General features: G+C 43.1%; 1 protein-coding gene across 1 annotated transcript; it reads right to left on the bottom strand.

Moving 5' to 3' along the window:
* Positions 1–10,549: 10,549 nt before the first annotated feature.
* On the bottom strand, positions 10,550–13,857 carry camk2n1 (calcium/calmodulin dependent protein kinase II inhibitor 1). Its single transcript, XM_040028956.1, has 2 exons — positions 13,153–13,857; positions 10,550–12,340 (listed from the first exon to the last, which is right to left on the bottom strand). The coding sequence occupies exons 1-2, from the start codon at positions 13,319–13,321 to the stop codon at positions 12,267–12,269; spliced, it is 243 nt and encodes an 80-aa protein (XP_039884890.1). The 5' UTR covers positions 13,322–13,857; the 3' UTR covers positions 10,550–12,266.
* Positions 13,858–14,285: the final 428 nt, after the last annotated feature.

Raw genomic sequence — 14,285 nt, 5'->3', positions numbered from 1 at the left:
GACTGCAGTGCAGACTGACAGTAGACAACAGGCTACCCTCAAGCAGTAACAAGTACAGACAGGCAGAACTGAACAAGAGGTAACAGGCTTAGACGACTCGGCTGATGATCTGGGAGAAAATAAGTAATGGCTTTTCCTTGATACATAGTGGGGCTGAGGAGCTGCTGCAGTGACAGATGAAGGGATATGTGAGGTCGAGACTCTGTAGTGACAGCTGTTGGATGGGTACAGAGTGGGAATGCTGGAGACATTCCCATTCTGTATAAACTCATAGGTATCAAGTGTGTGTGTATACATTTTTTTAATGTACATTGGTTTATTGTCAAAATGAGGAACAAATGACAAAGGCAAGGCAGGACTGTATTATTTGGTACACCTTGGTAGTACTGGGTTGGCCCTCCTTTTGCCTTCATATCTGCCTTAATACATTGACATGATAGTGATGATAGTGCAGGTTTGGTGAGCCCAAGCGAACTGCAGTCTCAGTTTTCTGTTCCTAGCTGACAGGAATGGCACCCAGTGTGGCTTTCTGCTGCTGTAGCCCATCTGCATCAAGGTTCTGCATTCCTTGCAATGAGTGGTTATTTGATTTACTGTTGCAGCTTCTGAAACACTTTGACCAGCCCGTCTGGAACCAACAGCAATGCCATGTTCAAAGTCACATGGTAACAAAGAGAGAGAGGGAAACAGTGGCGTGACTATAAGAATAATAAAATCAAGACAGAAATAAAATAAAAAACACCACATCATAAAACTGAAAATTATCATCACACAGGACCCAGGAGCTCAATAATGAAGTCTGAGAAAGTCTGAGGAAGAGGCAGTAAAATCCTTTAATGGGAGCTGTTTGGTGTGCAGATCAATCTATTATCATATCATCAGGACTTTCTGGCCTTTATTTAATTTTATTGAGAGCAAAGATCTGTTTACGGCGTTTCTTTTCACACCATTTTTCTTTATTTGGCTTTGTGCAGTTGAGTGTTTTCACTTTGAAACAGGAATCAGTATCCCTGCACTGCTGTTCCAAGTAGACTGGTGTCTATAATATATTATATCTTAATACTAAAGTTACATCGTCAAATGGTACAGAGTGGTCTGGCATGAACTATGAATAGGCTTTCACATACTACCTAACATGAGGCAAAGAACAGAAGCAGTGGAGTTGAAGACTAAACTGCTACCCTGCTAATATAATTTCTTTCTTTACCTGAAAGAACCACCATATCACACTGTGCTCGTTCCTCAGAGAACTCGTAATAGTCGCACGCACATTGCCACCTTTAATTAATGCACAGTAATCATCCCACTCAATATGGTTACCAATATGTAAAAGAGCCAAATATGACTCTGCTGTGTAGTAAAGGCAAGGTCATGTGTGAGACTGAGCAGCAGCAGGACTCTCTCTTCTCTGTTTCTGTTCGCTTTAACACGACGGAATTCAAGTCTTTGGTTGTCCATTGACAACTAATTAATCAAAATCAAAGGGAGACAAATCCCATAAACACACACGAGCTGTGAGCGCGGGTCCATAGGTGAGAGAGAGACAAGCAGAGGGGGAGAAAAGGAGATTAAGGAAGGATTCTCCCCAGACGTCTTCTTCCCACTTTCTTCTGGTAGAAGTCATTAGGATTCATACCCCTGATCCTTTACTCTGTGCGGCTCCTCCGCTGCTCGCGCCGTGCATCTCTAGCAAGCAAAAAAAATAAAAACTAGACAGAACCTGGACACCCACGCCAGAATTAAAATGGTGATGCAGCACTTGTTTTCTGTCAACAAGAGTGAACATACTGAAAAAGAGAGCGAGAAAGAGAGAGTGAGATAGCACAAGAAGAAGAGGGAGAGAGCGAGAGAGTTCGGGGCTGACTGCTGGTTGGTATTCCTGAGGCTTAGCCAGAGAGGCTGATGGTGCAGAGTGGACATCAACAAGGAATTTCAATGTGGATGCAATGGCTTGCAGTTTTCAAACCTTTTATAGTAGTGTCTACAAACGACACACTGAAGTGGTTAACATTAAACAACATGAGATCGTCCCTCATTACCTCATCAGCATAAAATATCATTTTAACACATTAATTGTACTTCACATTGTGTATTTTCCTGTTATACAGCAAGTTTTATAAGACGACGAGGCAAATGTGTTTTTGAGTCAGTGCAGCTGTTTTGTTTGGTTTTTTCAAATCTACTTTTTTGGGCACAGATGAGTCGCCCTGTAGTCAAGAAGAGGCGAGCACTTCTGCAGCTGTTATTGTTTCAATTGATTTTGAGCTTCATTTTCCTGTCCTGTTAAGAAAGCGATTTGCAGTGATCTGTATGAGTATTTCACCAATTTATGTACAAAAATCAGTTAGGCAGATGAACTTATGATTGGGATTTACGAGAGTTAAGATGAAAGAATCAGTGTTCGGGGCTGAGCCTCCAGCACACGGCACAGTCTCAGCCCCAACGTCGGCCAGGCAGCCATAAGCATCTGGATCCAGCCTCCCTCCTTTCTCAAGGGGGAAACCTAGCTCTCCCTAAACCCAACCAATTCACTCAATAAACAGCTGGATTATTACATAAGACACAGCGAGGGCTTAATAGCCCCAAGTTCTTTGAAAAACCTGAAAAAAAAGAGAGAAAAGATTAGGCAGACTTCTAATTTGCTCATGCAGTTTGGAGTTCAACAGTCATTGACAATCGTGCGGCCATGTTCATTCATCTACCGGGGCCAAAGAGCTTCAAGGCTGTCAAGCCCCGGCTCAACAATTTTCAATTCCTTAATAATTTATTGATGGCGGGCAGTCAAATTGCATATCAATAATGTACAAGGGCTCAGTACAATGTTGATACGACATACCCTTTCAGCTGGGCTCATTCATGCTCACAGACCTGCAGACATATGTACCGTGTTTAGTCCCACGTGGTCCGGCGCTGGCACGTTGCATGAATACAATCTGTTTCTGTGAGCTGTGTAAGTCTAGTTGATGATAGAGCATCTAAAAAAAGGCCTCTCATGTTTTCATGTTTCAGGATAAAACCTCAGAGGAGGAGGAGAAGAAGAATTAAGCTTTTCATGTGGGGGCTGGGACAGAATAGCAGATCAACTACAAAGACACTGATATGAAGAACAATGACAAAGCAATCGCTGTGTAAAGTGATACAAGCGTGATGCTGTAGTAATATACATTCTTTAGATTGTTGCACGCTCTTTCTCTCCATACATGCAGAAAGAAAGTTTGCACGCGTGCATTTCCCCGACGCTTGTCTTGGTCTTCGATTGGGCAGCTATACTGTGGGTTTGGGCATGAGCCAATCACGCGTGTAGGACAAATTAAGTGACCAATGGCGGATTTCCATCTAGGTCAGCATCTTTTATTCAGGAGTCATGCGTACACAGTTACATGCCATCCCGCCATGGGGGCCCTGCGGAGACCCACTCTGCCATAGAGAGATGGTCCACCATTTTGTTCTGTTTTGAAAATGATCTCCATGCATGAGATTAGCTGGGGGGCCCGCGAGCTCTTCCCTTTATTGTGCATCCCAGTTTGGATTTTCCCGGTTGGTGTCTGTGCGAGTGTGCTGGGAGTGTGCACGTGCAGGGCGTGCATCCGTGGCGGCGAGCTGCATCTGTGCATGAGCGTGCATATTGCCTGTGTGTCTAAGAATGTGTTTAATGGGGGATTTTGCTCTGAGCAGAGGAAAATGCAATCCTGATGGAGACATCCGATGCCCCACTCAGTGGTCTGCTGCTGAGCTCAAAGCACATCTCCGGCTTTGGCCTTTATAGCAATGCACACTTTTTCATTCATACCTCTACATGTACAGCAGGTATCTATGCCTCTTTGCACGTGGAAGTGTCATGGACTAAACATTTATGAAGGTCATTTCTTAAACTGTGCCTGACACTGCACTGCTGCTCCCAGCATCTACGCCTTTGTAGGAGGCTTGTGCCTTGGACGCATCGGCTGGTGTGTTGTTTTACATAGCTTTAAAAAAAAAACAAAAAAAAACAACACCTTTACCGTATGAAAAATACTGTATACAAGTGGCTACAAAAGTATGTAAAGTTGGTTTTAAAGCTGATGTTGCCACTGCACCAAAATGTAAAAAGCTGTCTCTCTCAGCCGTTGGTTTCCCTCCACAGACTTAAAGCAGCAACAAAGCAACTAGACAGAGAGACGGAGAGTGAGAGATAGAGAGGGAGAGAGACTGGGGTATGTGGTTGCTATAGTAACCATCTGGTGGGTCTGAACTGTTTCTCCCTGGCATTCATTTCATCATATCGAGCCCCTGTCTCTCTCTCCGCTCTCTCTCTCTCTGTACGTCTACTCTCACTTTTGTTTATCCCTCTCTTTTTTCCCCTCCATCTCTCTTATCTCCTGATTCCCATCTCGTGCCGCTCTCCCACTCTTTCCAAGCTGCCTGGCTTCCTCCTCCTCCCCTTTTCTCCTCCGGTTCTCCTCACTTTTGTTGCAAAGCAGTCGGAGATGGAGAATGTTTAATGTTAAATGCGCAGTGGTCATTCCATCTCTGTCCTTTTGGCTGTCCATCCATTTTTTAATCACCTTGCCCTGACAGACCCATCTGTTAATCCTGGACCTTTTCAAAAAAAAAAAAGAAAAAAAAAAAAGAAAAGAAAAAAAGAGGGGGGGGAAGAACTCAATTCGTACAGCCAGAAGAGCTGAGCAGAAGCTGGACTGATATCTAAGCGCAAACTTGCTTGAACGATTGACGTCATCTGTAATCACGATTTAGATGCAACCAAAGCGTGTTTTTACCATCATATCATTGAGGAGAGTTGCTTTTTTGGATAGATCTCTTTAAAAATGTGACGTGTAACTCCACTCGGGAGCAAACAGAATATTCTGGAGTGGTCTAAAGGGATATTTATTTTATTTTTCCAACCAGAGCTGCCTGCATTTCCCCCCTTTCCCTTCTTATCAGCAGTTGTCCTTGTGATTTCCCAGCAGAGTCTCAATCAGCAAGAGAATACCTGATCCCAATGCCCACTGATATTTTTTGCTTCCACACACACACACACACACACAACAAAATAAAAAGAAACATCAACACATGCATGTATAACCGCACACACGCAGTGGAACCAAATGCAAATGTCGCCTCAGCCATTTGCATGCGCACACATTATATTGCTGAGCCATATAGCGCCCACTGATTCACGCCAAAACCAACAGAGCGGGTGATTTTCCCAGGGAGTGGTTCAGCATGTCAGGTCACACTGGGTATTTCCCTGGCAGAAACAAAGGTCAGATTCAGGGTTGCAGTGGAGAGCAGCATAGTTTGGGATTTCCGAGGGGGACAGCCGTGTGAGAAACTGCCCGAGTGTGTGTGTGTGTGTGCCGCAGCTAGCAGGGTGTGGTTTCTTTTTTCCTCCACTTTCTGCCAGCGACCTGTGAATGTTCTCTCTCATTCTCTCTGGATTGTCTCTTCCTGTCCTTCACAGTGCTCCTCTTCATCCTCTTTCTGCCTTGTCTTCTTCACCTGTCGGAGCTTATGTAACCTAACAGCTACGCTAAGTTTGACTTTCATCTGCCCCCCACCCACCCACCCCGTCACAGCACTGGTGATTACTTTCTCATGAGTGCTCATCACAAAACTCAACTGCCACAATATAATCCAAGAAGCAACTAAGCATATTAAACTGTTAATGACAATAATAAAGAATCTGTTGAATCGTACGTGTCATCTTTTGAGCATCTTTTAACAGTGATGGCCACACAGGAAAAGTCTGGGCAACATCTCCTGCACCTCTCTGCATCAGGAGTTCTAGTTCTGCTGAACTACAACATAAGAGAGAGAGAGAGAGAGAGTCCTCCAGAGAAAGAAGGTGGTTGAAATGCAATTTCCAGAGGTAAAAAGATTTAAAAACCTTATTTTGCGAGCAAAGCCAGCAAACTTTATCAGGCTTGACCGGCTGATTCTATAAAGGCCGTTTTTATATCACAGTAGCCATTGACATTAAAGTTAATTTATATAATATTTTATAGTAACTGCCCAAATAACTGCACAGAGACATTTCAGCCCCGGCTAAAGATCTATCCCCAGAGTGAGTCAAAACTGCACGTTTATCTGTGAGCGTGTATTAGCTGTGTCCGAAAGCAAGGCCGACCAAAGACCACATGGCGTCGAACATTCATGGACGATCTGAGAACTGTCGACATTGCCTGGGACGAAGCTGAAGCAGTCGCTGCTGACCGACATCGATGGAGATCACTAGCTGCCCGATGCGCTGCCCGGCGTCGGAGGAACTAAGTTCTAAGTAAGTAAGTAAACTAGCAGTGATAAACTGTATAATATAAAATGGCTAAAGGATTTCTATTGCGATGCACAATGAGGCCCCCAGAGTTGTAAGTTGTGCTATTTATCCAGTGTTTTGCTGGATCTATGCGTTAAAATATTCCAGAATGACAACTGAGTAAGTTTATTATTGTCATGATCCTGGGTTATTTTGACCCAGCGTTTTGTGTTTCCTTGGATTTCATTTTGTGTTCATTCTGATTTTGTATTAGTTTAGGGTTGAACCTGGAGTTTAGTGTTTTATCAGCCCTACCTGTGTCTGTCCTCGGTGCTCTGTTCGTGTCCCCGTGTTTGTGTTGTAAAACAGTCTGTGTGTTTCCTGTTTTACTTTGAAGGTTCGTGTCTCGTCTGGTGAATTAGGTTCAGCTGTGCTCCCCTCCTGTGTGCCTTTCCCTCATTACCTTCTGTGTATTTATAGGGTGTGTCTGCCTGTGTCCCTCATTGCGCCGTCTGTGTTTCTTGTTAATCCCAGTGTCTCTCTGTCCTTTATTCCTGCTCGCCATCCCCGGTGTCATTTCCTTATGTTTTTCTGTGAGTTATGGTTTCAGGTTTGGTTTGTTATTAGTTTCCCCAGTCTAGGTTTATGTTTAGTTCTGTCCTGGCTTTGGTTCTTTTCCACTGTAAATAAATCTTCATTCGCATCTGCATCTTGGCTCCTCATTCATTCCACAACACAACTGCTGCCCCAGCCGTGACAATTATAGTCAACTAATATGATCTTAAAAACCAAACCAGGTGAGAAAAGCTGAAATAAACGGTGAAAGACAGACATTTTTTCAGAAATGTCTTCTTTTTTTTATACTGTGAAAAACAAACTTGTAGATTGCGGAAAAACAGGAATATAAGAATCTGTTTCTTGATTACTTTGGTGTGGTATGAATGCCAACTGACAGCAGGGTCTTGATCAATACAAAAAGCTGTAAAGCGTGTCAAACACACAAACTTCAAAAGCTTGCCCACCTTTCAGCGGCCAGGCTTTGTTTCCGGCCCCCGGGCCTGATGTTTGACACCCCTGTTCTATGGGATGACTTCATGTTTACACGACTCTGAGTAAGCTACCTTCACAGTTTGTGCTGTTTCTATTGTGGTACCTGTGTTGAACTTTTTTTAATAAAAAAAAATCTCCTAAATAATACCGTTAAATAATAATTTCTCAATATAAATACAAAATAAAAACGAATATAAAAATGCTAAACTGTGACAGCTACGTCTCACCACTTTGGTAATGCCTCGGGGCAGTTACCTTTCACTCTGATCATGTATCTGGTTTTAGTCCAACACATATACAACCTCACTTTCTATTTCTAACCTTGCACCATACATAATGAAGTTAAAAGCTATTTTTATGCACACAGATCTGTTATTTATTGCTCTGCACCCACATGAATGTGGAATCTCCCAGTTCTTCCTTTCAGCTTTGACACCGTTCACAAAGCTTTGCATGACTTGCAAAACTTGTCTTTAATGCTGATGAAAGAACTCAACAATTTGGTCCAAATGAAGGGAAAAACTCTCTTTTCAGAAATACTTCATAGATTCAGCTCATCTTTAAGCTTCACAACTTGTGGGAAACGAGAAGATAAAACTAGGCTTTCTTCTAATGCTGAAAGAGAGACATTTGTTGCAGCTATAAGAGTTTTGTTTGCTTGACTGTGTTCTGTAAATGCTATTCTGGGATACTGTATATCTCTAATATATAGGCTATGTTCCTTGTATACCTGGATTGGCTGGTTCCCTTTTAACCTCCTGCACATGGATTGTATTCATTTTGAACCTATTCTTTGGTTAAATCCCCCTTAACTTCACCAAGGCTGAAAATTTCCCTCCACATGCACAGCTGGATAGGGGTAAGACTACACACCTTTGGAGCAGGAGTTGCAAGTTCGATTGAGTGGGAACAGTTTGTGAGCCAGGACCAGGATACTGGCTAGACCCCCCCCGCCCGCTAAATACCAAACCCTTGAATGGCACGGCTACGTCTGCAGCCAGCTCGGACACAAAACATTTCACTGCATGTTGTGCTCTGTATGATTGTGTATGTGACGAACAGTGTTGGTCAAGTTACTTGAAAAAAGTAATCAGTAGCTAATTACTGATTACTCCCCCGAAAAAGTAATCTCGTTACTTTACTGATTACTTATTTTCAAAAGTAATTAATTACTTAGTTACTTTTATACGATTTACAACCTGAATAGGTGATAAAGCGATAGATCTTTCAGCCCAATTCTACTTTTTCTGCATAATCCGTCATACAAAATGTAATTAAATGGAAAAGTCTCTTTTTAAAACTTGTTTTATTAGTTTTAATCTTTTAACTTTATGCATGAAGCAAAAATTAAATTATATGCAATATTCTCTGACTGGAAGAAATTTGTTTAACATTTAAACCTATTTTCTGCACATTCCAGCACATAAAATAAAATATTTTTTTGTGTTTACACTCACTCTTTCAAATAGATGCAAGTAAAACACAGCAGAAAATAAATAAAATCAAAGACTAGCGGTCCTGTTGCTCTATTTTCACTGTAAAGCAGGAGTGGGATAGGCGGAGGTTTGCCCTGGTGCAGGTGTGCCGCAGCGGTCAGTGGAAGAATCCGCGAGTTTCTCTGTGAGTTTCCCATTACATGATAGCGCACTCGGTGCTTGCTTGGAAGTTTAGGGTTTTTTTTCGCTATAAACAGAAGTTTTCTTCTCACGCACAACGGACACTAATGTTTTTGTCACTTTTTATGGAATCAAACTCAAAGTAAGGTCAGTACTTCCACGCTTTAAACGCTGCACGCTCATACTCTCTCCCGCACTCGATATATTATCCATTGTTGATCTGCACACAGCTGTTGCCACGAACGTCGCACTCACTTACGTTATTGTCATGAGACATTCTTGCAAAAAAATCACGGTTTTAGTAACCCAGTAACGCAGCGTTCCTACGGGAAAGTAACGGTAATCTAATTACCGTTTTTGCAATAGTGATCCCTTACTATACTCGTTACTTGAAAAAAAGTAATCAGATTACAGTAACGCGTTACTTGCCCATCTCTGGTGACGAATAAAGCTTGCTTGTTTCTTAGAAAGAAATACCTTGATCCTTGATATTGGGACACAAAATGCCCAATTTTATCCAAAGTTGTAATCATAGAAATTCCTGCATCGAGATTCAGACCTGGTTAATTAAATTAAGATCAAGTTGAGCCAAGCTGACCCTACGTCTTGTTACATTTCTATGAAATCAACCGAGGTTGCTAATAAAAAAGAAAATTAATACTTGCCCAATTCAGGGTTGCGGGACGGACTAGAGCCTATCCCAGCTGTTTGTTGTGGATTCAAACCTAGGACCATGCTACTGTGAGGCAACACAGTTTACCACTGTGCCACCCCAAACCATATCATCTGACCTAACTGGCAAATGTAAAAATGATCCACTTATCTACGAATGGCACTTTTTTTTTAATCTCCTTCGTGCAATCATAGGTCACTCAGACTCTAAAGGTTTGGTTGTGTGGGAACAGTTTGTGAGTTTTACTTCAGACTGAGGAGACCCAAACTTCATCCAACTAATCGAATCGAGCATTCCATGCACGATTTTGTATAAAAAGATCCACCGCACAGGCAATCGTAAACCGCTACTCCCCAAATGTAACATCCTCTGATCCTGTGTGAGGGGATAGACTCTTACTGCAGTAGGCATCGCTGTCATGCTTTACTGCCATCTTGGAGGAAGGGACTATTTTGGCAGGATAATGTGGTCACGCCACAGAGTGAATAGGGGGTCTTGAGAGAAGAGGGCAGAGATAAGAGAATGGAGAGCATTCCATTAAAGCTCGCGATTGCATCAAGCCGAGGCTCAGGGAAGACTATTCTGCACCGAATACCCACCGCAACACCCATCAAGTGCAAGGTGCATCTGTTACCATGGTACCCGGCGCAGGCAGCCCCTTTCATGTCTGTCAAGATGGGGAGGGAGAGAGAGACTAGCAATATGTTAGTCTCGCCTGCAGTTGGAGCTGAAACGGACATGCGAGTGCCTGTGTTTGCTTGTATGTATGCGTTTGTAGCATAGATACAGGCGGCCCGGGTTTTAAGATGCCGTACGCTGACAGAGGCTCGTCACACAACATGAATCATTTAGCCGCCACAGCGGAGCTGGAAATGTCACGTCTCATCAGCATTGCTCACGCCTTGGTGCTCCTGCACCATTCACATCTCCGGCAGCGGAGTTGAGGGACGACTTGATTAAAGAGAGAAGCTGAGATTTTAAATGCAAACAGACATTTATTGCATTGGGAAGCAGTGGTGTACATTTTCCCCACAAATTAATTTGCAGTACTGTAGCACTTCATGAGATCAGTCTGTTGTGCAGTTGTCCAAGCAGTGTGTCAACTTTCCTTTTCGACAAATCGCTACAAAGTTTCGATTCCAGGCTCTTTGATGGGATTACTCGCTCATCATGCCGTCTCCTTCCATATCTGCTCTTTCCAAGGAGTAGGATGCTACTTTCTCACAGTGGAAAATGCTGACTTGCCAGATAGGCAATCCAATAACAACAGGAGAAACTGTACAAGGAACATATCCAAAATTTTAAGCCAAGCTATCTGCTAATGTCTCTCTTATACAAAACTATATTTTTTGTGTTTTTGCTACAGATTTAAAACAGTTTTAACAAAAAAAAGCAACATCAAGTACATCATTCCTTATTGTAAACCACAATCAACACTAACAGTAAATAGTACTTTGTCATAATCTTTATTACAAGATATTAGGCCACTGTACAAATCAGTGTGAATCGTACAGTACAACGCAGAGTTAAGACTGTTTCTCGAGGTTTGTCATTCAAAGCTGTATACGAGGTGCTTCAAGAATACACAAGATTTTCAGAATTTTCTGCCATGCATGCATGATTTTATATTTGCCATGCATGAGTCGGTATTTCAGTGTTTTAAGAAAGAGCCCTAAAAAATGGCAACCCAACAAAACAATTGAACTCAACGAGTAAATGTATAAAGCACGAAAAGTAACAAGTTGTCCGGTACAGTATATCCCTCATGAGATTTGGCACACACAATAATGCACAATGCAATATAAATAGTCTTTTTTTTTTTTTGTTATCAATAAGGTGTGTACAGTCAAGTTACAGTATCAACCAATCCAGGTGAAAGCCTGGGAAGCTTACAAACAGGTGGGAGGTACACGGTATATAAATGACTCGTTAGCTGCAAAGTATGGTAACAAAAAACACTCAGGCAACATCAAGAATTGTTAAGTGAAAAAAATATCACTCTCGTTTGCTCACAGTTTTCTCAACATACAAAAAAACACTCCCTCAGGCCTTAAGTCACTGCAAAAGACATGTTCCCAAGGATCAATAATAAATAAAGTCTTCAACACGAAACAAACCAGTTTACCAATTCCCACTTTGTGCAAGAAAATATGGGCTACCCTTTCCATATTTACAAACTGCTATTCATTTGCCCTCGCTCAAAATGAAGAGCAGAACAAATGGTACCACAGGTTTGATTGATAAGATATAGGAGAATTGTGTGCTTTAGGTTTTATATTAGATTTTTTTTTGTATCCTGTCCCTGATTTCTGCATTTCGACAGCATTGCCTCCTGCCTTAACCCCCCCACCACTGCACCCCTTGCCCTCCCCCTTCCCCATTGCCTTCTCCTGCGTTTGTATTTATGGCAAAACCCTGTAGTTGAGGGTGTGTGTGTGTGTGTTAGTGTAAGTGTGTGTTGGGAGTGAGGGGGGAGGGTCCACTTGGGGGTCTCCTTTGCTGCCATCTCCCACCCCTGCCAGCATGTGTCATCCAGACAGCCATGACTGACTGGGAGAGGAGGGTGTGGAAGTGCTGCTTGCTGCCACATGAGAGAAAGTGCTTATATACAGTGTCTTTGGATTAAAACTGGTAAATATCGCCATAAAAAATTTAAAGAGTGTCTTTTGAGGGGGGTGGTGTGTCGACCACTCTAAGCCTCTGCCGGGGTCTTCTCTGTTCCATTTTTCTGCGCTTCGTTGTCGCCATTCTCATCCTCAATCACAACTGTGGATGACAGGGGAGAGAGTTAATGAGGGGAGGGGAAGGGGGGGGACTCATCTTGGTGTGGCGTCTTGAAAATTCAACATCGACACAAGGGTGTCAAAGCCCTGAATCGTTAGTGCTGCAACTGTATGAGCATAAGTGATTTGTGCATGCATGAGAGCGTAAGCCCATGCAAAAAGAGCGCGATAACCACGAATGTGCATCGGCGCCTCTGATGCATATTTGGGAATGTGCAGGTGTGACTGTGTACGAGTGTCGGCTGTGCACCCACAGGTGCAAGTCTTATGTGTCTTTGTGTTTGCCCATGTCTCTGTGCACTACTGTATATAGAACTATGTCTGTCTAAATGTCTGTGCCACCACAACTGAGCCTCAGTTTTCAAGGACTATCTACCTTGGTAGATATGCAGGAATGCAGGACACACAAAAGCACATACATGGCCAGCCTGACTTGATCATGCAAACACAAAAATCTCCATCACACTGCATAGAAAATTCGTTCAGCCATTCATCTGGGAGGGGACAATCAGCACAACTCTGTTGAGCAAGATTCAGGAGGCATTTAGCGGCACGCACTGCGCATCCAACTTGTGTAGCAATGCGAACAGAATAATTAAAAAAAAAATACAATACACACGCATGCAAACAGCAGACTGGTTCGCTGACCATACACTCGACTGAACATCACGTCAAGGCAATAGTGTTGCCGATCTGGTTTCTCAGGCAAACATCCTTAAATATGGTGCACTAACAGCCGATGTGCGCATTCACCACATCACCATACAGGCGAAAACGCCTTAATTATATAATTACCCCGTTTGCTCCTGCCTATTTGCCCGAGTTTCGGCGGACGTTTGTTCTGTGAGCCGTTGAAGAAGTTGTTGGTGTCTTGAAGACGACAGGTGAAGGAAAGGTGTCCCTCGTCGCCCTCATTTCCATAATGACTCATATTTTCTTCGTTGAAAGGCAACACTTCCGACATCTCCAAATGCGTCTTTATCACCAAGGCGCACAAACTGAAATGTATAGCTCGTCGCCAAGCTTGAACCGGCTCCTTCGTAAAAAAAACAAAAGGGGAAAATAAACAATGAAATCTGCTGGCACGACCTAGCCCTTTCTGCGTGCCCAGAAGACACGTGTCTGTCTCCGTAGGTGCGCGACAGAAATATCAGTAACTCAAAATGTCCTCAGTTCCCCTGCTCGTGGAGGCTCGGCAACATTATTCAAAGAAAAAAGAAAATGGGGGGAGAAAAAATCCACAGGCTTTCTCTCTGTGCGTATTGCTTTGGAAATGGAGGCGCGCGTATAACCGAGCCGTGAAGCGCCCGCTGGTTTTGAGCGGCTGAACCCGTCGCACGGAAAATCTGAGGAAGAAATGCAAATTGAGGAGCGATGCAAAACACGGATCCCGGGGAGACCTGGCGAGGGAGCTGTTCGGGGGTTTTCTGGTGCAGCCCAGAGAAGCCAAGTCCAGTTGGAGTGGTGGTGTAGTACTGCCAATGCTCCTCTCTCCTCGAATGTGCATGCAATAAAAACAAATGGCGATTTGAAATTCGAAGGTGGCACATAAATGGGAATCGATTCATATCTTTATGTGTGGAGGGGGGGAAGCAATTCCGATTGCGCCACCAGTTGACGAGCACGAAATATTAAAAACTCGAGCCTCTTTTATTAATTTTCAGATTTTTATTATTAGGGTTCGTGGGGTTTACGAGACCGTCAAACCTCACCAGATGATGGCAGTCTTTTCACAGGCTGGGATATGACTTTTGGCCCCGTGGCGCACTTTAAGTTCCCAGCTGAGGCCCTGGTGCTGTTTTCACGTTATCGCCCACAGTATCTCGGGAAACTGCACATCAGCATTTTGGAGTGAAAAGAACGAAGGTTAGCATAAAAAAAAGCAGTGACTGTGTTTGTTTAAAATATAATCCATGTTACAGAAACGA

This window comes from Simochromis diagramma, unplaced genomic scaffold (genome assembly GCF_900408965.1).
Source record: "Simochromis diagramma unplaced genomic scaffold, fSimDia1.1 OVJJ01000483.1, whole genome shotgun sequence".
NCBI classification, from domain to species: domain Eukaryota; kingdom Metazoa; phylum Chordata; class Actinopteri; order Cichliformes; family Cichlidae; genus Simochromis; species Simochromis diagramma.
The sequence above is the reverse complement of the archived record's forward strand: the minus strand, read 5'-3'. Positions and strand labels throughout refer to the sequence as shown.

Excerpts from the sequence above, each read along its gene's own strand:
- camk2n1 (XM_040028956.1), bottom strand. The coding sequence starts at position 13,321 with ATGTCGGAAGTGTTGCCTTTCAACGAAGAAAATATGAGTCATTATGGA. Across the intron at positions 12,341-13,152 it reads AATAGGCAGGAGCAAACGGG|TTGTGATTGAGGATGAGAAT; the intron begins GTAATTATATAA and ends TGTCATCCACAG.